General features: G+C 50.5%; 1 protein-coding gene across 4 annotated transcripts in view; it reads right to left on the bottom strand.

The window, feature by feature from the left end:
• The window catches only part of Acvr1b (activin A receptor type 1B), a 43,701-nt gene extending 21,614 nt beyond the window's left edge, over positions 1 to 22,087 (bottom strand). For 2 of the 4 annotated variants that reach the window (XR_015623857.1, XR_015623856.1), the window contains exons 1-2: positions 21,958 to 22,087; positions 1 to 119 (exon numbers count right to left, since the gene is read on the bottom strand). The exon at positions 1 to 119 is cut by the window's left edge and continues 121 nt beyond it. Coding sequence is in view for 2 of the 4 variants with exons in the window: in NM_199230.2 (NP_954700.1) it covers positions 1 to 119; positions 21,958 to 22,048 (210 nt within the window). In the remaining 2 variants the exon portion in view is untranslated. 4 annotated transcript variants of the gene reach the window in all.
• Between the last annotated feature and the right edge of the window lie 505 nt (positions 22,088 to 22,592).

Genomic DNA, 22,592 nt, shown 5'->3' with positions numbered 1-22,592 from the left:
GATGCAGGTGCGTACGTGGTGCTCCATGCCATCCAGGTTAAAGATGGAGACCATGCAGGCCCCATCTGTTTCGCAGGTGTAGTTGGTCTGTAGGCAGCTGGTGCATGCACACAGCAGAGCTAAAGGACACAGAGGGGCAGATATCAACTGTGGTGCGATGTCTCCCTCCAGGTCCTTTTCCAGAGGCGGAATGACCCCATGGGATGCTTCACATCCCCCAGATAAGCAGCTTTTATAGAGACGGGGGCAGAGAGACAGCCTTGGCCGGGTACCGCTGCACTTGCTCAGTTCACAGAGAAGCTCTGGAGGCCCCATCATTCCCAAGTGTCCCAGTCTATGCCAATAAAGGACAAATGAACTATGTACTCCCTCCAAACAGGTCCTGTTGGGTGGACAGAGCCTTCCCCTCAGAACTACCCATCCCATACAGAACTACCCAAGATTCCTTGAAACCAGTCTCCTCCCTCTCTTTGGACACAGGCATCTGATTCCAGGATGAGGGAGGCTTGGTCTCCTATGTCCTTTCACTGACATTCCTTTTCCTGCCTAAATCCTTCAAGATTCTGCCCAGTCGTCACTTCCTGTGACAAGCTCCCCCGGAGCCCCCCTCATCACCCCCACTTTGGTCCATGTTTGGTGCCCTCACAAGCACCAAGGAGGATGCTCTCCAAGAACCCGGATGCTTGCTTCACATAGTCACTGTGAGGGTAAAGTGAAGTCACGCACACAAAGTGTTTAACACATTTAAGTCATCCTGAGAGGTTCCTGAGCAGCCCCTGGCATACATCCGTGCACTCACTTGTGCACTACACAGGCGCACACCCACTTTTCATCTACGCAGAACACACAGTCCCCACTGGTGCGATGGCTTCGCTGGATTTGCCTCACACCCAAGTGTGCTCCACCAACAGGAAATCACCATGGATGAATCTGGCGCCTCAGCAGCTCGGCAGCCCTGGACTCTGCGATCCTTTATTTATCTGACTGACAAGAACAGCAGATGGTTGGTGCTCCTCCACTGTCTCCCCCAAGCCTAACCCAGCCCTGACCTCCTGGGACGGGCAGGAATGCGGCTTTGCCTACAACACTGAAGCTGGCACTTGCAGTGCTGAATGAGGCACTCGCCCACCAGGGGACAGAGGGGAGGGTGCAGGCCTCAGTGGCACTCGGTGGGAGGACCTGCACACTAAGCCTCTGGAACAAGAAGGCTTGGGGCCGATCCACACAGAAGCCTAGGCTAGAAGAGCCTGTCCTCATCTCTTCATCTCCTCTCTCAGGGTCACCTCTCAGGGTCACCTCTCAGGGTCACCTCTCAGCTTTGCAAATCCTCAGAACGTCTATAAATGAGGTAACCCTTTGCTGTTCCCACTCGAGGACACAGGGACACAAGGACACGAGGGAGGTATAAGGCGGGGAGGTGGCAGTGGCTGCACTGTGAGACAAGCAGGTAGGTGAAAGCCTTTCCATGCAGGCAGGGCCTGCTGTGTTCTTTACAGCGTCGAATGAGATCTCTATCTTCTTGAGATGAATTCCCAAACATGCAGCCGCCTGCAATAAGCAGCTTGGGCTGTACCACTTCTCACAGACAGAGAGAGCATCTGAAGGACGGGATGAGAGCAGAGCAGATCATCAAAGGAGGCTTCACAGTCAGCTTCCCCTGGATCTCAGCTCTACCTTCCTTCAAGACCAGAAAGCCTCAAATCTTCCTCCCAAACTTGTGGTTGAAACTTCTCTCTTGTTCTGTTTTCTCTATTAGTTTGTGTGTTTGAGACAGGGTTTCACTAAGAAACCAGCTGGCCTTGAGCTCTCAAACCCCTAGTCGCCACAGTGCTGGGATCACAGGCCTGGGCCAATAAGCCAGGCTCTGTCTTACTCCTCCTAAGAACTTAAAATTTATTCAAGCCTCAGAAAACTTGGCAAGACCCCCTTTTCTTCTTCTGGAGTCCTGCTAATCCCAGAAGGCGTCTTTTCAACTCCCTTTTGTGTCCCTTAGGGTTCCCCACAGGGAGCACCTCTCAGCACCCGTGTTGTGACGTCCAGCAAAGAGAACAGCACTTGGTCTATTTTGGGAAGCAAGAAAGAGAAAATTAACAACTTCAAGAGATGACTATTCTAAGCCGAGTGAGACACAGCCAAACCCACAACCGCCCTTTCAAAAGCAGTCACCTCAGAGTCCATCAATTAGTGGGGCAGAGGAGACAGGAGTGAGTCTCTGGTTCCTGATAGCTATTCCCCTTTCGGTGGTGCTGGCCTCGTTCACAGTGATTCATTCTGGAGAATGAACACACCCACACACGGCTCATTATTTTTGGGAAGTACTTAAACAGTCCTGGTGTAAGGCAGGAAAGAAGAGAAGTGTCGAAATCTGGGCTGGGAGGGCCGGGATACGCTGGGAAGTGGGCCATGTGGGTTTGTGATACGGAGGGAGCAAGGCCCCGAGCCTATTGAGGCCTCAACCATCCAACCAGCAAACACTGTTTATCTTACAGAGACAAGAGGGGAATCAGCCAAGCGCCTGCCTGCTAAGTGCTGTGGCTGCCCTGAGCAAGGCTCACTCCACCCACTGTGTATACCTTTGCCTTTTACAGACGAGTGAGCGGCAAGTCCAAGCAGACACGGTGTAAGATAACCATCACCGTACCCACACCCTGCCAAGGTCTGAATCTACTTCAGCAGCAGTGGCAGTGGGTATCATGGAGCAACAGGTCAGAGACCTGAACCTCAAGTGCTAGTTCCAATACTGGCCACCTGACTAGAGCACGCAGTCACCCTAACTGTGACAGTCTCTTTTGGGCTGAAGCTGTGAGGAAGGACTGTTAACTGATTCACACAACATATAAATATTACATATAGTAATATACTTTAAAGGGGCTTACAAAAGAATGTACTCAATAAATATGAACCTCCTTCTTAATGTAAAAATTGAAAGAAAAAAAAACAACAAGGAAAATGTCTCAACACTGACTAGGAAGAGGTAAGTCATAGTCTCAGAGGAAACTGCGAACTTGCTGTGTGGCTGCATGGCTATGTGACTGCGTGGCTTCAGGAAGTCATCGACTGTCTCTGCACCTCATTTTCCTCCTCCTTCACCGGAAGAAGGAAGTGGAGGAGATGACATCACGCTTTCTCTAGCTACAAGCTCTCCTCCCTGCGGTCTGCGTCCAGAGCACTCTCGCCTCAGTCTGCTCTGCTGTGTTCTTTAAAGACATGTGCTTCACCTCTCATCTGCTAATACATCACTGAAACAGAAGCAGCAATAATAAAATTATAAGCATATGCTGAACTTACTATAAATTCACATCCTAAATTTAATTCTGAAAAGCTAAATCCAGGCTATGACAGCAGCCTCTTGTAATGTTTCACCATGACTCATCAGGTCAAAAGTCTGCCCATGTGTGTATAGCTACAGGGTCACCTGCACATGTGTGTACAACAACATGGCTACCTAAAACACTCCCACTCTACCAGCAAGCATGGTGTATGAGCAGTGACCACCACAGAGGCAACAGCTCACTCTGGGTGAGCAAGTCAGCGGCTGAGAGGCCTGTCTAACACATGCAAGGCCCTGGGCCTGGTCCCCAGCACTTCAGCACAGACTGTTACTAATGATTCCAACTAGTCAGAACTGAGCTGAAGACCAGGCCACCTCAACAGGACGGCAGCACGGTTCAAAGTCTGTCTGATTGTAGGTGGTCTGTGGTGGGACTGCAGCACGGTTCAAAGTCTGTCTGACTGTAGGTGGTCTGTGGTGGGACTGCAGCACGGTTCAAAGTCTGTCTGACTGTAAGTGATCTGTGGTGGGACTGCAGCATGGTTCAAAGTCTGTCTGACTGTTAGGTGGTCTGTGGTGGGACTGCAGCACGGTTCAAAGTCTGTCCGACTGTAGGTGGTCTGTGGTGGGACTGCAGCATGGTTCAAAGTCTGTCTGACTGTAGGTGGTCTGTGGTGGGACTGCAGCATGGTTCAAAGTCTGTCTGACTGTAGGTGGTCTGTGGTGGGACTGCAGCATGGTTCAAAGTCTGTCTGACTGTTAGGTGGTCTGTGGTGGGACTGCAGCACGGTTCAAAGTCTGTCTGACTGTAGGTGGTCTGTGGTGGGACTGCAGCATGGTTCAAAGTCTGTCTGATTGTAGGTGATCTGTGGTGGGACTGCAGCATGGTTCAAAGTCTGTCTGACTGTAGGTGGTCTGTGGTGGGACTGCAGCATGGTTCAAAGTCTGTCTGATTGTAGGTGGTCTGTGGTGGGACTGCAGCACGGTTCAAAGTCTGTCTGACTGTAGGTGGTCTGTGGTGGGACTGCAGCATGGTTCAAAGTCTGTCTGATTGTAGGTGGTCTGTGGTGGTCTGTAAATGCAAATCTGATTCAGAAGAAAGGTTGTTTGAGAAAAGCCAAGTCCCATCCTGGGCTGACTCTAGCTGCTGTGTTACACTGCATGGCTTCTAGAGGATACAGAGGCTCAAGGCTGTGCTCAGCTGGGAAGTCCCATGAACCACTACAGAGACATAGACAGACTCAGTGTCACAAGACACTGCCAGGGGATATCCACAACCTCAGAAAGTTAGGAGCACATTCACAGCAGCCTGTTCTGTCCAAGAGGTGGCTATGAACACAAGCTTGATGGTTTCAAAGCTAGAGCGACTATGATCCTTTATTCAGACATCACTCCGTGGGGACAACGCATTTCATAAGCTGTGTCTGGAGCACTGTCCCAGGGAGACACTGAACCTGCCTCTTCTACTCTCAATGGCCAGTCTACTAGGACTAGTGCGTGCAGGGGTTTGTGCAGCCCCCACACTGCAGTTTCTAACCCCATTACACACTGTGTGAACAGCAGCAGCAGCAGCCTACAGCAGCAGAGCCCGCTGCTTCTTCCCTGGCCCTCACCCAACCTCCCTACAGCTTTCTGGTGTTTGTTGTGGGCACCGCTCAGGGTTGTACTGGTGGATGCACTTTCCTGACAGGCTAATATTTTCAGAAACCAAGGGGGCCTCAGGTTAGGTAAGAGTTTCACTATTGAGCCATTTAGGTAAGCTCACTAGGGTTAACACAAAGACAAGAGGTTGACTCTCTCGGACGCTGTGACGCTCAACTGACAACATCAGCGTGCACAGCACAAGCTGACTCCACTATTCTGTGATCTTCGTCCTCTTACGCGGTCCCCACACAGCTCAGAGCTGAGGCCAACAGAGGGGAACAAGGCCTTAGACAAGGTAAGGGGCTCACAAACAGTGAATGAGCAGGAGACAGCATCTGGACCTTACAAGCCCAGCTGTCCTAAAGCACCCATGGTATTCCCCGATACTGCCCAGGACCCACTGGAAACACCCTCAGTTAAGCCACCATCACTCTCACCCCCAGCAGGTCACATCCACTCTAAATCTCTGACCAAAAGACCTTACCCAGTATTCCCGTAGCTTCCCTCCAGTCTTCCTTCCGCCCTCTGAGCGACTGGCTGGCTGTGCCATGAACACCTATGTAGGTAGCTGCCCATCCCTATTTTTAAGAGGCAGGTCTGCAAATGCAGCAAAAATTCCCTCTTGTTGTTGTGAGACAGACCTCATATGACACAAGTCAGCCTAGAACATGGATCGTCCCATTTCAGCCTCTAAAGTCAGGTTTCCACACAGCCACCAGTGCAGACCTTGGTCTTTGACAGCTCGTATTCTGTCTCCTCACTCCCTTTATTCAGACATTTTTACCTCCTTAAGAACCTCCAAATCATTAGGCTGTTGGGTCTTTAAGAAGCCCCCATCACCTCTTCTTAGTGGCTTAACCTTCACTGTGCAGCCCAGCACAACAGCCAGGGGTTCTGGAGCCTCCAGGTCACTGACAGAGGGACTGGGTCACTGACACACAGGGGAACTGAGTCACTGACACACAGGGGGACTGGGTCACTGACAGGGTTCTGGGTGAAGTACTGTTTAAAAACAACAAGAACCAAACAAACAACCAAACCAGACTGTGTTTCACTCACCAGTGTCTCTAGAGTAGAATGGGAGTAAACTCACAGGAAATCTTGACTCAAAAAGTGGCCACTGGGCTGCTGAGAAGGCTAGCTAAGTAAGTATGACTGCTGCCAAGCCTGATACCCAAGTTCGATCCCTGGAACCTCGTCTCAGGAGAGGACTGACTCCAGAAAGTTGTCCTCTAAACACTGTGGCACAACCTCCCCTGACACAAAATAAATTAAGTGACCATTTATCACTGCAGTGCTGACGTCCTTCAAGACAGAGGAAAGACCCCTGTCCCAGATACTCTGGAGTGTGAGTGGATGGCCCAGCGAGTATCTGCTGTCTGTGCCTGGATTCTAAGAGCAGGGCAGGGGCAGACAAAGTTCTGAGAATCATCTACAAGTTATAGCTACAAGTTACTGCTGGGCTTTCTCACTTCCTCAAGTTAACTGACCATGTGGACCCTCCCAGCACCCATCAGCGTCAGGTCAGCACTGTTATCCTCAAAGATGCCTAAGACCTGGCTTGTTCAAATCTGAACCAAAAACCAGTTTCAGTGCATTTGGTCAAAAGCTCTTCAAACTCATCAGACCCATGTTACTACTCTCAGGAAATCACCTGCTGAGGGAGCCAGGTTGTTGATCCTGGAGTTTCCCTTGTTCAGGGTTTTGCTGACTCCTAGTGGTGTCTATTTAGCATGCACACCATAAACTCAGATCTGAATGTCTGATTCGTATCCAATTCAATTTTGTCCCTTTTTTGCCCCTTTCTGTCTCTGAGATAGGATCTTCCACCACCCAGACTGGCCTTAAATTCCTGGTCCTCCTGCCTCTGTCTACTGAGTGCTAGGAAGGTGGGTGGCTTCACGTGTGACCGTTCTTTAAGATTATTATGTCTATTATTGTACAGGTGTTTGCCTGTGTGGATGTGGATGTACCATGTTGTGCCTGGTGCTTGTAGAAGCCGGAAGGTGTCAGATCTTCTTCTGAACCTGGACCTGTAGATGGTTGTGAGCCACAATGTGGAGGCTGGGAACTGAACCCTGGTCCTCTGCAGGAATGGCAAGTGCTCTTAACACCCGAGCCGGCTCTCCAGCCCCCGTCTTCGGCTCCTCAAGACAGGATCTTGCAATGTAGCCTAGGCCAGCCTCCAACTCCTTCTGCCTCAGCCTCGTGACTGCTGGACTCCAGGTATGTTCCGCCATGCTTGGTGTCAGTTCAAATTACAACACACATAATTTCTAGACATTTCCTGTGGCAGGCCCTACTGCAAGCACTGTGTCCTCAGCACTGTCCTCCTCCAGCCCACCAGGCACAGTCTGGCAAAGACCTCTCACACCGTGAGCTCACTAGATTCCATCCACAACTAAAGACCGGATTCAATGCATGTCCTTCGCAGTCCTAAGGCTGAAGAACGGTTCTTCAAACATCTGCTCGTGCGAGCGTGCGCGCACATTTGTGCTACACTGCACATGTGGAAGAGAGAGGACAGCCTTAGGGCATCAGACTTCTTCCTCCCCATGTGGATCTCAGGATCAAACTCAGGGAGTCAGCTCAGTGGCAGGAGCTATCCTGCCCATCCCTACAAATAGGTTCCTCCTTTGCTTCTGCTCTGATAATTATGGTCTGCAATCATTCATGTCTTGTCTAATCCTGTGGCTTGCCCAGCCGAATTATACTGGCCAGGAGGTCGGCATCACATCCTTCCAAGTCTGGTGAGTCCATATAAGGACAAGATCTTGTGAGTGGTCTTGTGTCCGGCTGTCCGGGCTCCACCAGGTCATTTTTCCTGCTGTGCCTCAATGCAGACCACCTTCCCCACAGGTTTGCAGTCTGACATCACCATACTGTGAGCTGTCCCACCCTGTGCTGCTCATCAAGGCCACCACTTGCCACTAGCTTCTCAGTTCTAGTCAGGCACACTGGAGAACTACCCACTAGGACGTCCAGTCTCTAAAAATTACTAACGCTATTACTGTAAACATTTGGCTAGGTTTGGTCTTTTAATGCACTTTATCTTTAGAAAATTTTATTTGTATTTGTGTGTGTGTGTGTGTGTGTGTGTGTGTGTGTGTATACAAGCATTTGATGTGTGTGTGATGTGGGTAAGATATGTGCGTGTGAATGGTATGTGATGTGTGTATATGATATGTGTGAATGACGTGTTTTATGTGATGTATTGTGGTGTGTGTGATGTGTATATATGATGTGTGTGAGTGACGTGTTTGTATATGATGTGTGTATGTGTGGTGCATGTGATTATGTGAGTGTGTATGGCAGAGGGTAACTTTCAGTTTTCTTCCACTTGGGACTGAATTCAGGGCCTAAGGTTTGCAAGGCCATGCCACTAGTCCCAGTGTATTTTTCCTTGACTGGGTTGTTTTACTTTTTGCTCTGCACAATCCCCATTTCCTCCTTTAAAATTTTCATGTAGATGAATGGTGGTGCCTCCCAGAACAGCAGCCACAACACCAGACACAGAGCAGTAATGGAGAAAAGCAAGCACTACTGAAAGCTGCTGAACCCGGGAGCTCAGTAAGTTCTCCAGTTACTTCCTAAGGACTGGAAGTACACTTCCTTACTTCCTAAAGACTGGAGGTACACTTCCTCACTTCCCAAGGACTGGAGGTACACTTCCTCACTTCCTAAGGACTGGAGGTACACTTCCTCACTTCCCAAGGACTGGAGGTACACTTCCTCACTTCCCAAGGACTGGAGGTACACTTCCTCACTTCCCAAGGACTGGAGGTACACTTCCTCACTTCCCAAGGACTGGAGGTACACTTCCTCACTTCCTAAGGACTGGAGGTACACTTCCTCACTTCCCAAGGACTGGAGGTACACTTCCTCACTTCCCAAGGACTGGAGGTACACTTCCTCACTTCCCAAGGACTGGAGGTACACTTCCTCACTTCCCAAGGACTGGAGGTACACTTCCTCACTTCCCAAGGACTGGAGGTACACTTCCTCACTTCCCAAGGACTGGAGGTACACTTCCTCACTTCCTAAGGACTGGAGGTACACTTCCTCACTTCCCAAGGACTGGAGGTACACTTCCTCACTTCCCAAGGACTGGAGGTACACTTCCTCACTTCCCAAGGACTGGAGGTACACTTCCTCACTTCCCAAGGACTGGAGGTACACTTCCTCACTTCCTAAGGACTGGAGGTACACTTCTTCACTTCCTAAGGACTGGAGGTACACTTCCTCACTTCCTAAGGACTGGAGGTACACTTCCTCACTTCCCAAGGACTGGAGGTACACTTCCTCACTTCCTAAGGACTGGAGGTACACTTCCTCACTTCCTAAGGACTGGAGGTACACTTCCTCACTTCCCAAGGACTGGAGGTACACTTTCTCACTTCCTAACGACTGGAGGTACACTTCCTCACTTCCCAAGGACTGGAGGTACACTTCCTCACTTCCCAAGGACTGGAGGTACACTTCCTCACTTCCTAACGACTGGAGGTACACTTCCTCACTTCCCAAGGACTGGAGGTACACTTCCTCACTTCCCAAGGACTGGAGGTACACTTTCTCACTTCCTAACGACTGGAGGTACACTTCCTCACTTCCCAAGGACTGGAGGTACACTTCCTCACTTCCCAAGGACTGGAGGTACACTTCCTCACTTCCCAAGGACTGGAGGTACACTTCCTCACTTCCTAAGGACTGGAGGTACACTTCCTCACTTCCTAAGGACTGGAGGTACACTTCCTCACTTCCTAAGGACTGGAGGTACACTTCCTCACTTCCCAAGGACTGGAGGTACACTTCCTCACTTCCTAAGGACTGGAGGTACACTTCCTCACTTCCCAAGGACTGGAGGTACACTTCCTCACTTCCCAAGGACTGGAGGTACACTTCCTCACTTCCCAAGGACTGGAGGTACACTTCCTCACTTCCCAAGGACTGGAGGTACACTTCCTCACTTCCAAAGGACTGGAGGTACACTTCCTCACTTCCTAAGGACCGGAGGTACACTTCCTCACTTCCCAAGGACTGGAGGTACACTTCCCCAGGGTTTCTTAGATGTTGTAAGTTTCAAAATAAATTCAGTAATATACAAAAAAGGGAACCTAATTTGTTCACCAACATATTCTACATAAAATATATGAAGTACATCACAGTGTACATATTTATTTATTGGGATAGGGTCTCATTATGTAGTTCAGGCTATCCTTCAACTCACTCGTAGACCAGGCTGGCCTCAAAGTCACAGAGAATTCACCTGCTTCTGCCTCCTGAGCACTGGGATTAAAGGTGCGAGCCACCATGTCTGTCTATCCCATATTTTTTAAAGTATTTACTCTATTTTTAATTATGTGTACTTGTATCTGTGTGCTGGTATGTGCACATGAGTGCACGTGCTCTCAGAGCCCAACAGAGGGTATCAGATCTCCTGGAGCTGGAGTTACAGGCAGTTGTGAGCGGCCTGAAGTGGGTGCTAGGAACCAGAATCAGGACCTCTGCAGGAGCAGTGCATACTATTAACTTCCAAGCCATCTCTCCAGTCCCAATCATCCTGTATTACAAACCACATATGAGCACACATGGTGCCATCACTGTCAATCACATCAAAGTGGCAATGCCCCTCACCCATGAAGGCTGATGATAAAATTCACATAGCATTTATAAGGGATGCTGACGAGCCAAGACAACCATGGAAGTAGAAGTCAAAGAACCAAGTTGGAGAACTCACATTTCCCAACTTCAAACTTTCTACTCTACAAAGTCATACTTCTCAAACGCCCAGAAGGACAGACATATAGATCAAAGAAATTGAGAGACCAAAACAAAGTCATACATCTCTGATCAAATACTTCTTAACAGTTGTGCTTAGAAAATATTCTACAGGAAAAGTCTCTTCACCAAATCAACTCAGGGTGGGCTAAAAAAATTAACTCTCCTTGTATCCCAGGACTCAGGAGGAGTCTGGAACAGAGGATGGAATTCCACGTCAGTCTGGGCTACATGGGCAAGATCACCTCACAAACAGAAAACAATTAGACAGCCCAGGCTCAGCGGAAGGTGCTTACACCAGGCCTAGCCCTGTTGCCTCCTGGGACCCTCACAGCACTAGGGGACACTGACTCCACATACACACTCTTCCTACCCCCACACAAAGTCATCAAAACTCAAGTGTTATTATAGCACCATAGAAAACGTGTGCTCGTTCCCTGGTAAGAGAAACAGAGTCACCATGGAGTTAGTCCTACGCCACAACCCGGCAAGTGTGCTCCTAGCCTGATACTGAAAAGAACTGAAATTCACAAAATTCCCAAATGCCGATCAAGGCAGCATATTCAATGGAATCATTACTTAGCCGTAGGAAGGAAATAACTGCACATGCCACAACATGGATGAATCCTGAAAACACTATAGAAAAAGGAACCATGCCATGCGATCCCATCTAGATGACACCTCCGAACATGGATTTGTGGTTGGAGGTGCTGCTGAGGAGAGAGGCTGGTTAATGAATTTTCTTATTAAAGGTTTTCTATCTGAGTGCTAAACAACTTTTGAGAATTCCACAGCCGTGACTGACTTTTGCAGAAGGCTTAAATGTCACAGTGTACATCTTCCAATGGTTACAATAGGTAAATCCTGCCATATGTATTTGTTTTAAAACTACCATACCCCCAAAATTCACATACCCAACTCAAACTGTGTAATGTAATCTTCAAATGCAAAGACTAAACTAATGTACAAGAAAAAACCTGAAGGCGGTGCTTTTCCAGGCCTTCCGCCGTGTCCTGAGTCCCAGCAGTCTCTGACTGTTACAAGGAGGGCAACTCGGGTCCTGTCACCTTTCCTCTGTTCTCTACCTGGCACAGGGTCTGGTAAACACAGAAACACTGAGCTGGACCAACACAAGTCTCAGCCCAGTTAAGTCACATGCACTTCTGGATTGTAATGTTATTACTTATATCACACTTATTAATTTTATTAGTGTTTCACCTATGTGCGCATGCATGTGCGAGTGTACATGTGCGTGCGTGCGTGTGTGTGCGTGCGTGTGCACATGTGCGTGCGTGCGTGTGCATGCATGTGCGTGTGTACATGTGCGTGCGTGCATGCGTGCATGCATGCGTGCGTGTGTACATGTGCGTGCGTGCATACGTGCGCGCACACACTACAATTGTGCTTGGTGGCCATGGAGTCAAGAGAGCATCAGATCCCTTACAGCTGGAGTGACAGATGGTTGTGCTCCGTCATGTGGGAATTGAACCCCACTCCACAAGAACAACAAGTCTTAACCACTGAGCCATCTCTCCAGCCCACACTGAGCCGGGTCTCCCTGTCTGGTTCAGAACTTGCTCTCTAGACCAGGTGGCCCGACACTCAGAACCTGCCTGAGTGCTGCCTGAGCACAGGGATTGAGAACAGGCACTATTCTTCTAACCTGTTCTCTCACATGTCCAGGCTAGCCTTGAACTTCCAAATGCCTAACTCTGAGTAGCATACACTTTTAGGCCGTGCCGGGCTGTATCCATGTTAAAACAAGGCAGTATCTACACAACTGTCCAATGCTCATGGAATCTTGAGTTGGGGCAGTGAGATGATGCAGCTGACTCAAAAGCACTTCCAGCCATCCATGATGACCACGGTTCAATTCCTCGGACCCACATGGGAAAGGCACGACCGCACGTAGATACAGACAGCTCTACCCACACACTCCTTGGAATGTGTGCTAATCCCTCACAAAAAAAAATACATTTAAAACTTTAAAAAGAGAGATCTGAATTAGACAATGAAAACAGAGCTGACTCTGAACCGTGGCAAACAGATGTTTGGTTAGCTCAGGGGATAAACAGGTGGGAAGGCAGTAACTGGGAACTAATACTGTCCCAAAGTTCCAACTATGCTAAGTAGAAAAAACCTGCACCAGTGAAGCAATTACATGCCACTAGCTGCCCTCTCCCAAGTTCCATTTCATCTTCATGATCATCGAAATTGAATTTTAAAACAAGACACAAAGTTCTGAGTGCTCAGACACAATACAGTCAGCCCCAGCGCACTGTGGTATCCAGAAAACCACGGTGGAGAAGCATATGGGGTGGTGGGGCAGCAGGCAGGGAGCAACTGGTGCAATAAAGGGAGTTTCTGTGTGTGGGCAAACCCACCACCTTAACAATAGACGTTTGATAAACTTGGCATTTAACTCCAAAGCCTGGAAAAGATCTTGGAATGGAGCTTGCACCCGAGAGAGGTGTCTGGAAAGCAGCTCCACACTGCACCATTCTGTGCACTGCCTTTCCAAGAGATCAACTTGGAGACAAACCCAACCCCAGAGAGCTGTTTAAACAAGTTCAACTTTAAGCCTGAGGTGTAGAGAATGAAAGCTTTGTTCTCACTCAGAAGAGATGTTTGATGTTTATGCTAAGGAGCTGTCACTGCAATTTAATTTATGACTGATAGTAAATACCTCAACATCACAGGAGGCCCCCCTCACTCCCCTACACCCCCACCTCACTCCCCCACAACCCCCCTCACTCCCCTACATCCCCACCCCGTCCAGGAGAGAGCCCAGGACAGCTAAGCAGGCATCACCTGGAAGGAGTGTGCGAAAGCTGGGAGGCCTAACACACAGGCTCAGCTTTCATACTGAAACCTTCAGGAATTCCGTTTACTCTCTTTAACTTAGTTTATAACAAACACAGAACTGGCTGTTTGCTTGTTCTGGCTGCATGTACGTAGACACACTTCTGGTTCACTATTGCAGGGGAGTCTATCACAGTCTTCTTTCTCTTCCTAACCAGGTACTACACTGTCAGCAGACAACAGTGACCCTCACACTTGTGTGGGAGAGAAGCGGCAGGGATGACCATCTCCGGAAACTCAAGTAATGAAGGAGAAACAAACAAACAGATCAGCCACGACAGAGACTTACAGAGCTGAGACAGCTCATTTGGCTGCAGTAAAATGGATGTGTAGTAGCTCACACAGAAACCAAAGAGAGATTATGTCTAAGTCACTCAAATAATCCATAGCATTGCTGAATGACCGGGATTTTAAAGAACAAAACAAAACATAGCATAGGGCTGGAGAGACGGCTCGGCAGAGGGGCCCTGGCTGCTCAGCACAGGAGGACCTGCATTTGCTTCCCAGCACCCACATGGCAGCTCACAACCATCTGTTACTTCCGTTCCAGGGGATCAATGACCTCTTCTGGTCTCTAACACACGTGCAGTACGTATACATACATACATGCAGTCAAAACACCCATGCATTTATATATACATATACATATACATATACATATACATATACATATATATATATATATGTTTTTCACAGTAAGACAGAATTGGAATTATTTGCCTATGATTTTGCCAAGAAGATGGAAAAATGAATTCAATTAAACAAATGTATTAAGCACTCAAAATACACACAGTTCTATGCCCAGCTGAAGGATTTGTCCGAAGGCAGGAAGAACTGATTAAGCAACGTAAAGGGGAAACACAGAAGTGTGAAATCCCCCGGGACACTGTATCCAGTGAGGAGGAGAGGAGAGAGGAAGCTTACCAGAAAGAACAGGGAAGGCATGGGGCCATGGAAAACACAAGGAGCCCTAGGCCCACACTGAAAGGCCAGACAAGGGCAGCAGGAAGCCCAAGAGCAGGACCACATAAGACTGACCATGCAAACTCAGGGGCCTAGAGCTGACCCTGGAAATACAGGGAAGCAGTGGGCGCAGGACAGGGGACAGAGAGGATGCACATCTACAGTAAAACCCTGCAGGGGAAGGAGACTGAGGGGACTACAGGGTTACAAGGCCAGCAGATCCCAGCAGATCCCAGCACTTAGAGCCCCAGGCGCTGGCCACGGCTAAGCTCCCTACGCCCTCAGTGCTGAGGCTGAGAATCAAGGAGGTCTCAAAGGCCAAGGCACAGTGCTGAGGACGCTGCACTTCAGTAGATTATACTTTTATTGGTGGCTTTTACTGCCACCATCACCCGTGAATGAGGAGGTTTGAGCTCCTGCAGTTCCACTGGAATTCCAACAGGCAGAAGCCAAGTCAGTTTGCCTGTAAACTGCTGAAGGCCAAGGATATCCCTCACCTCAGGCCTGGGCCTCAGAAACAACCGACTGATTTAGTCTTATGTCTCTGAGTGTTACATGCAACACACAAACACACACACCACGAAAATCAATGCCCGAGGATCTGGGACAAAGGGGCTCCTCCACAAATTCTTAGAAACTCCTCAGCTCAATTCAACCCAAACTAATCTGTAAAGTACACAATTCCTGTTTCCTCCATGTAACTTCCAACCTTGAACTCAAGATGATCCTCCAGCATCAGCCTCCTGGCTACAAGGAGTACAAGTCCAGGCCACCACGTCGCTAAAAGGACTTTCGCATGTAAGACCTAGCGGCGGGGTGCTGAGTGCCTGCCCACTGCCATCTGATCGCCGCACACGCATGCACTTTACTCTTTACTCAGTTTCTACAGGTCTTAAGTCCGCACAGCAAGACTGGAGCCAGCTAAGGTCGGCTACTCCTCTAAGGTGAGGCCCCTTCTAAGTTTAATGGCTGTTTGCAAAATCCACTGCCTGGCAACTACCAGGACCCAAGCACCGTCTTACTCCTCCTGTCAGATGAGGACCACTCTCAGCTCCTCCTGTCTGCCACGTGCCTGTTGGGATGGACGCTCACTTGCTTCCAAGCCAGTTGGAGCATCTCTGACTTCCTTTCTGTAACGGACTGGGACTAGGCTTTAAAGGACAAGTTTGATTATACCAAACCACTCACCTAAGCCTCAACCAACTGAGGCCGGTCTGTCAGATCCCTAGGCGGATGCAGGGCCAACTGCACCCTGTTAGACCATGTAATGGGTACAGGCGGGTAGGCGTCAGGTCCCAGGGCTCTGCATGGGAAACAGAGGGTGGCTACTGGAAGCACAAGCCTCTTATACGCTGTCTGTCACACATCTCTTTTGGCAGAAGGCGGGCATTCTGGAGAAAGGCAGTTATATCCCTAGTAGCCATGCTAATGCCCAGTGTATGGAAAGTGCTCACGAACTGTGTGCTAAGGCATCTGTGGATCACCAAAACCTACCCAACACGTGTATGTGTTGTCTTAGGGACTCCTAAGTGTGTGCATTGCAGTTCTGGGGTTCCGTGCCCAGCATTGCCAAAAACCAACATAATGTTCAGATGCAGTGGCACCGGGGCCCTAACGGACTAGGGAGATAGTCCAACTGCTCCCTGTGTGAACATGAGAAACGGAGGTCAGACCCCAGCACCCGCACACAAGACAGCTGTGGAGGCACACATCTGTAACCCACGGACTGGGAAAGATGTGGTGGGGGCAACAGCCAGGTCCCGTGGGCTTGCTGGCTACCTAGTATACCCATCAGACTCTGTCTCCAAAAGTATGGTAGACAATGACTGGGGAAAACGCTTGACATCAATCCTTGGCTTCCACAAAGGCATGAGCAAGTTTGCCTGCTCATACATGTACACACCACACACACACACACACACACACACACACACACACACACACACACGGAATCCTTAAAATTCTATATATGTAATACATCTCTAGGACATTTAACTTCTAAAATAGATCTCCACTACTCAGATTGCACGCAAATGAGCTTGCCTGCTTGCTAAAAGTCATCTGAACCCCAAAACACAACGCTCGCCTTGCAAGCCTTTCTGGCCATTCGAAGACAGGGCCCAACAGGAAGACCCAGGCAGCTCAATCCGCACGCTCCCACTGGAGGTGGCCCGCGGTGATGCCGCTTTCCCATGTGGGCTCTCATACCGTAGCGCATGTCCTCTTGCCGGTCAGTGCCAGTCAGTGCCGGTCGGTGCCATACTTTCTGTTGATGATTTTGCTATGTAAAACGGTCTCCAGGCACAGTGCTGAAGTGGAGTCTGGAGTTCCCAAGCACAAGAAGACAGTGCTGTGCCGTGGGGAGAGCGGTGTGTTTGGTAAGCTTGATTCAGACAGGAGTTACAGTACTGTTTGTGCTTGAGTTTCGTGGTGTGAACCAACAATAGGTATTAAATGGCGTCTTCATACAGAGACAGGGTATCTATTGATCATCTGATGAAACCTCTGATTGGAGTCTTGCACAGAAACAGGGTATCTATTGATCATCAGATGAAAGCTCTGGTCAGAGGCTTGCAGACCTAGCCCTGTGCTTCCTAGAGGAGCAATAGTTCCTACGGGTCAGCAGTGTCTATCTCCGAGGTTCTACTGGGAACAAGCTAAAGCAGAGGACGGATGGCGGTTCTGGACACACACTAGCCCACCTCCTCGGAGCCTCAGCTGGGAACTGTGTATACTTATGCTTAGTTTAAGCCACTGTGATTTTAAGTTCCACAACAGCAGGGTTTGGGAACTTTTGTTCTTCTTCTTCGGTGTTATGTCCTCATGCCAGAAGCTGTTCTAGGCACATACCCAACTGAATGAATAAAGACATCTCCTATATGTAACTATGTAGACATTAGAGGCCATGTGACACTTGTTACCCCCATTATGTTAAGCCCAAAGGATCTGAGTCTGATAGAAGAGAAGGGAATGAGAAAACATGGCCACACGGCCTGATCTCAGACCTGCAGCATGGGCAGGATCTGCTGGGGTGGAAACTTCATCACTAAATCAAACTCTGGTGTCTCTACAGCAGGGGAAGGAGGCTGCTCTGCAGGACCACCAGTGCTGTCTGCCCCACTTAACCTGATGGAAGCCAACAGGAACGCAGCAGACAAGAGTGGAGATGGTGTCTCTGGAGTCCAGGGTAAGCCACACACAGGGCAGAAACACTGAGATGAGCAGAAACAGAGGGCAGGTATTCAAACCCAGCTCACCGTGGGGTGAGCTGAGGGAGACGCCAGTTAGACTGGCCCAAGAGAAGATACTCGAAGGCTGCGAATGCCTTAGTCTAGGTGGGACCGAGGGCTGAGAGTGCCTGCGGCTCGACCAGCACTGTGAGCTTGAGGAGCAGGAGGAGGATCTCCTTGTAAATACAGAGGAAAATGATATGATGCCATTTTATAACAGCGCATAACAGCAACATAAGAACCCAGTACAAAGAGGGAGGACCCCAGACTTAGGGTTGACTGCTGTCCCAAGCTGAACTTCAGCAACAAAGATTTCAAAACTAAAACACAACAGCCATACCAGTATCCTAATTTAACTTTCAAAAAATAAATAAGTTGAGTCTAAAGTGCCCCGAGCTGAGAATTCCATTTCTGCACGGCACCCTGTACTCATGAGAACAGACTGCATGCAGCTCAACTCAGGGTCCCACATGCAACACGCAGCCTCAATAGGACACACTGGAAGCAACGTGTCCCTCCTCTCCCGGCTCCTCTTTACGGATTCTTACATGGTAGCAAGGTTGCAATTAGCTCACCGGTGGAGAATAAGCCTATTTATAACACCGTAGTCCCCTGAACGGCACAATCACCCGAAAGGGATTCTAGAGGCAAATACAGTGGGTGCAGCTTCTTCCCCCCGCCTGCGGACTCCCAAGGGCTTTCTGGACGGGGTCTCCGGTCTAACCTCCCTGTGTTCACAGCCACGCTCTGGCCACCTCTACCTCTTGGCTTCCATGTTCTTATGTAACATTTACATAGTACCATAAACACACCCAGAGTTGCATAACATTACCAACCAATAAAGCCTAAGCAGGTCACTCCCTGAAGCCTGCCTGCCTTCCATGAGATCAGGTACGCTGCTGGTCCGGGAGGAAAGAGCCAGCCAAGGGCAAGAATTAACCTGAGGAAACCGGAACCCTGGCTACCAAAAAGCAAAATCAGAAATGAGCCACGCCGACATGTGGTGTGTCTATCAATCAAACTATGTTGTTCTGCCCCATAAGATAAAAAGTAACCCAGCATTGCTTATTCAGTGAACTCAGAAACCGTGTCTAAAAATACCTCCGTGCCAACTGCCTATCAGTACAGCAGCCTCACAAATGTCCCAATCAGAACGACATGGTGTTTTCTCTTTTCCAGAGGGAAAGTCGAGGCAGTAACAGGTTAAGTTACTTGCTCAAGGACAACCTGTATAAAACAAAGTTCCCTGAGCAGAGGCCTCCTCCCTCTGTCTGGCTCTAACCTTTAACCAGAGTAGCCATTTCCATGTGGTTTATCACATCTGCTCCAGGAGCTGTTTGAACAAACTAATCAGAGGCTCCCCGCCCCTCCACAGGAGTCCTCTCCCCCGCACTTCAAGTCCATGCCCAGTCAGAAGCTAAAGGCTCCGACTGGGGTTACATCTCTGGGCTGTTCACAGAAGTGCAAAACGTTCCTATCAGAAGCTCTGGTGCCTCTCTTGCTGCTGTTGTCTTTAAAACACGAATGTCATGTTCTCCTGCTACTAACTTAATTTTACATTTCACAATACTAGTGAAAATTCCTAAGACTGGTCTTAAAACATATCATCTACCCAGTGGACACTGTTTACAGGGTGAAAGCCATCCTCCTTGCTGCTGGTTTTTCCTTTTTTTTTTTTTTTTTGGAGCTGGGGACCGAACCCAGGGCCTTGCGCTTGCTAGGCAAGCACTCTACCATTGAGCTAAATCCCCAACCCCTGCTGCTGGCTTTTTACTAAGGCCAGTTTTGATCAGTTGGTAGACACCTATCTCTTGCTGCCCTCACATGGTGTCCGCACGCCAGCCCTGAGAACTGCCTTGGTCTGTCACTTCTCCAGCCCACAGACAAACTCTGTAGAGGAAACGCAGGGGAGGGGAAAAAAATCAACTTCTTGTTATCCCGGCCTCTACTTTCCCAGAAGTGACGTTTTACTTTAAGCCTTTTGCAACAGTGGTCTCTGTAGCACGCACTATTGGCAACTAGATGTATCCCGGAAAAAACTGCAGTGTCTGGCCAAGAAGTTTGAAGGCCTTTGAGAATGTTTGCTGGACACAACCAAATTTCCCATTTACCAAAAAAAGAACCAACTCCCCGTTGTGCCCACCCACTGTCACCCCAACAAACATCCACTTCAGGGAGGATACAAGAACAACAACAAGCCAAATTCTACCACGTTCAGAACTAGTTGGATTACCAATTAAGCATTCTTAACTATGTTGGCAACAAGAGAAGCCCGCAGACAGATAACACCAAATCAGTAGGGAACTGACTGTTTCAGAATCTGGGAGATGTTAAGAGGCAGGATATGAATTTCACTGGAGGGACTCAAGATTTATTTATACACAGAACCCGACAAACCTGAAGACGGAATGTCCTTATTTTTACCACCCTACTAGGGAAACGGCACTGTCACAGATCCCAAAACATGGCCCGTAAGCCCCAGGGGAACATTCCCAGTCTGAAAATCATTCTCTCCCCACGAATGTAAGGTTGTTCGTCAGCCTTCCGGGGTTACCAAGCCTCCGACGCTCAGTTACCTGTGACAGAGCGGCAACTCGGGGGGGTGGGGTGGGGTGGGGGGACCGGCACAGTTGCCTAACAGAAGCACTAGCCAGTGAACAAAGACCCCGCTGCCGCCACACAAGCTCCACCACTGTGGGAGAACACATCAAAGCAGAGGATAATAACTTGTTTTTGAGACTCCAAAGTATCATGGTGTCTTCTACGGAGGGGTCTGCTTTACTAAACCAAGACCTACCTGAGCATCGTGTGTGTGTGTGTGTGTGTGTGTGTGTGTGTGTGTGTGTGTGTAGGAGCCACAGACTGACAGACAGACAGACAGACAGACACAGACACACACGCACACTTGAACTTCCACTGCTGGAAGGTTGGGGGCGGCTGAGAAGCCAAAGCAGGCTTTGTACAATGGGAGCAGCAAATACAGTCCTAATTGTCTCGCCATATCCATCTGCGGGTCAATAACCACTCCGATGCTACTGCCAGATATAACCTTCCTCCGCAACCCCGAAGCCAGAGCACATTTGAGAATACTACCAAACCAAATATTTTAGGGTTTCATGCGCTCCTCCCGGCCTCAAAAGCCTCATAAACAACACAGCCAATGTAGTGTCCCACAGAAACGTCTCCACCACCTCTGTAGTGGGAAAGGTGGGGGTGGGCCTGGCCAGCCCAAGGCCCTTAGGGTTGGAAGGTAAGGGGTGTGTGTGGAGGGTGGGTGCTGGGAGGAGGGACTGTGTGCCAAGGCAAAAGTACTGACCAAGGGCCAAGGAGACGGTCCGATCGTGGGGTCTTTAAATAATTGGGGTGGGGGGTGGGGGGGTTGGAGGCGTGTTCCAGGATTTCACCTGGAAAGCATCCTCAGGGTGATTAACTGAATGGGCCTCCTGGGGCGGGGTGGGGGAGGTGGGGAGGAAAGCAAATACAAATACACCTAGATTCAGATTAACAGTTGGGGAACTAGGTTTCACAGGGTTGGAGCGGTTCTGAGGCCAATCTTCAAAAAGGTTTTGGGGCCTGCTCGCCCCATATCCTCCAAACATCGTCTCTAGGCATGGAATTCCGAGGTGGGTGGGAGGGGGGGGTGCCCTGCAGAACCCAAGGGACTGAGCGAAGGAAGGGGGGAATGTGACTCCGGTGGCTAGATCATCAGGGTGGCAGGGGAGGGGGGGGTAGAGGCACCTCAAGCTGAAGGGAAGGTTAGAGACCCCTACCCTCCTAGCCTAGGGTATACACATAAGCTCTCGGCATCAGAACACATCAGAGAAACAAGCCCCCATCGCCGAACCCCACAATCTTGGCGGGAGAAAAGGCGCCCCCAGGAGCATCTGCTGGCAGGGAATAACCCCCCTCGCACGGACGTGCTGAAGGGCAGGAGGAGCCAGGGACCTCCACATCTCGAGGAAGCCTGGGCTGGGAGCGGAGCGAGCGGAGGGTGCAGGAGGCGCGACCCCCCTAGGCGCCCCGGTCGGGCTCCGCCTGTTAGAGCGCGCGGGTCCCCAAGGCTGACCCACGGCCACCCCAGCCCTCCGCGCCCCCCGCCCGGCCATGTTGCGCGGCTGGGGAGGGGGCGCGCCCGAGCCCCACGGCGAGCGCGAGGCCTCGCCTGGCCCTCTGCATCCCGCGCTGCCCACCCCCCCGCCCCGGACTCACCCTGGATCCCCCGGGGCCCGGACCCGCCACTGCCGGCGAGCAGGAGGACAACAAGGGGGAAGAAGGAGGAGGCTCCGGCCGACTCCGCCATAGTAACCGCCGCCGCAGCCCAGCAGCGCCCAGCGCGCGCGCGCGCCCCCGGCGCCTCCCTCCCTCCCTCCCTCCCTCCCTCCCTCCTCCCGCCCGCTCGCGCGTGCCCCGCTCCTTCGCTCCGCGCCGGCACGTGAGCTCCCGGGAGCCGGTGAGGCCACCGCCGCGCGCGCCCCCGAAGGGCGGGGCCGGGTGCGCGCGTGCGCCCGCCTTAAAGGGGAGGGTCCCTGTTAAAGGGGCGGAGGCTCTCGCCTAGGCCAACCTCGCGCGCCGGTGCGGAGCTGAGCCGAGAGCCGGGGAGGCCGGGTCCGCCGACCGACCGCCTCCCTCCTCCCTCCGCGAAGTGGTGGCGCCGGCGCCCGCCCTTCTTCCCCAGCCGCGACCCTCCAGTCGGTTGAGTCCCACTGGGTTCGCCTCCAGGGTCTCCTAGCCGGCGTCCCCACGAGTCTCCACCCCTGCAGTCCGCTGGACCCAACTACCTGTGCGAGCGTCTGTGTTTTCGAAATGTAACTAGGCTGGCACCGCTGACAGCCTTGGTAAGGGTG

This window comes from Rattus norvegicus, chromosome 7 (genome assembly GCF_021556685.1).
Source record: "Rattus norvegicus strain SHRSP/BbbUtx chromosome 7, alternate assembly SHRSP_T2T, whole genome shotgun sequence".
Taxonomy (NCBI): domain Eukaryota; kingdom Metazoa; phylum Chordata; class Mammalia; order Rodentia; family Muridae; genus Rattus; species Rattus norvegicus.
The sequence above is the reverse complement of the archived record's forward strand: the minus strand, read 5'-3'. Positions and strand labels throughout refer to the sequence as shown.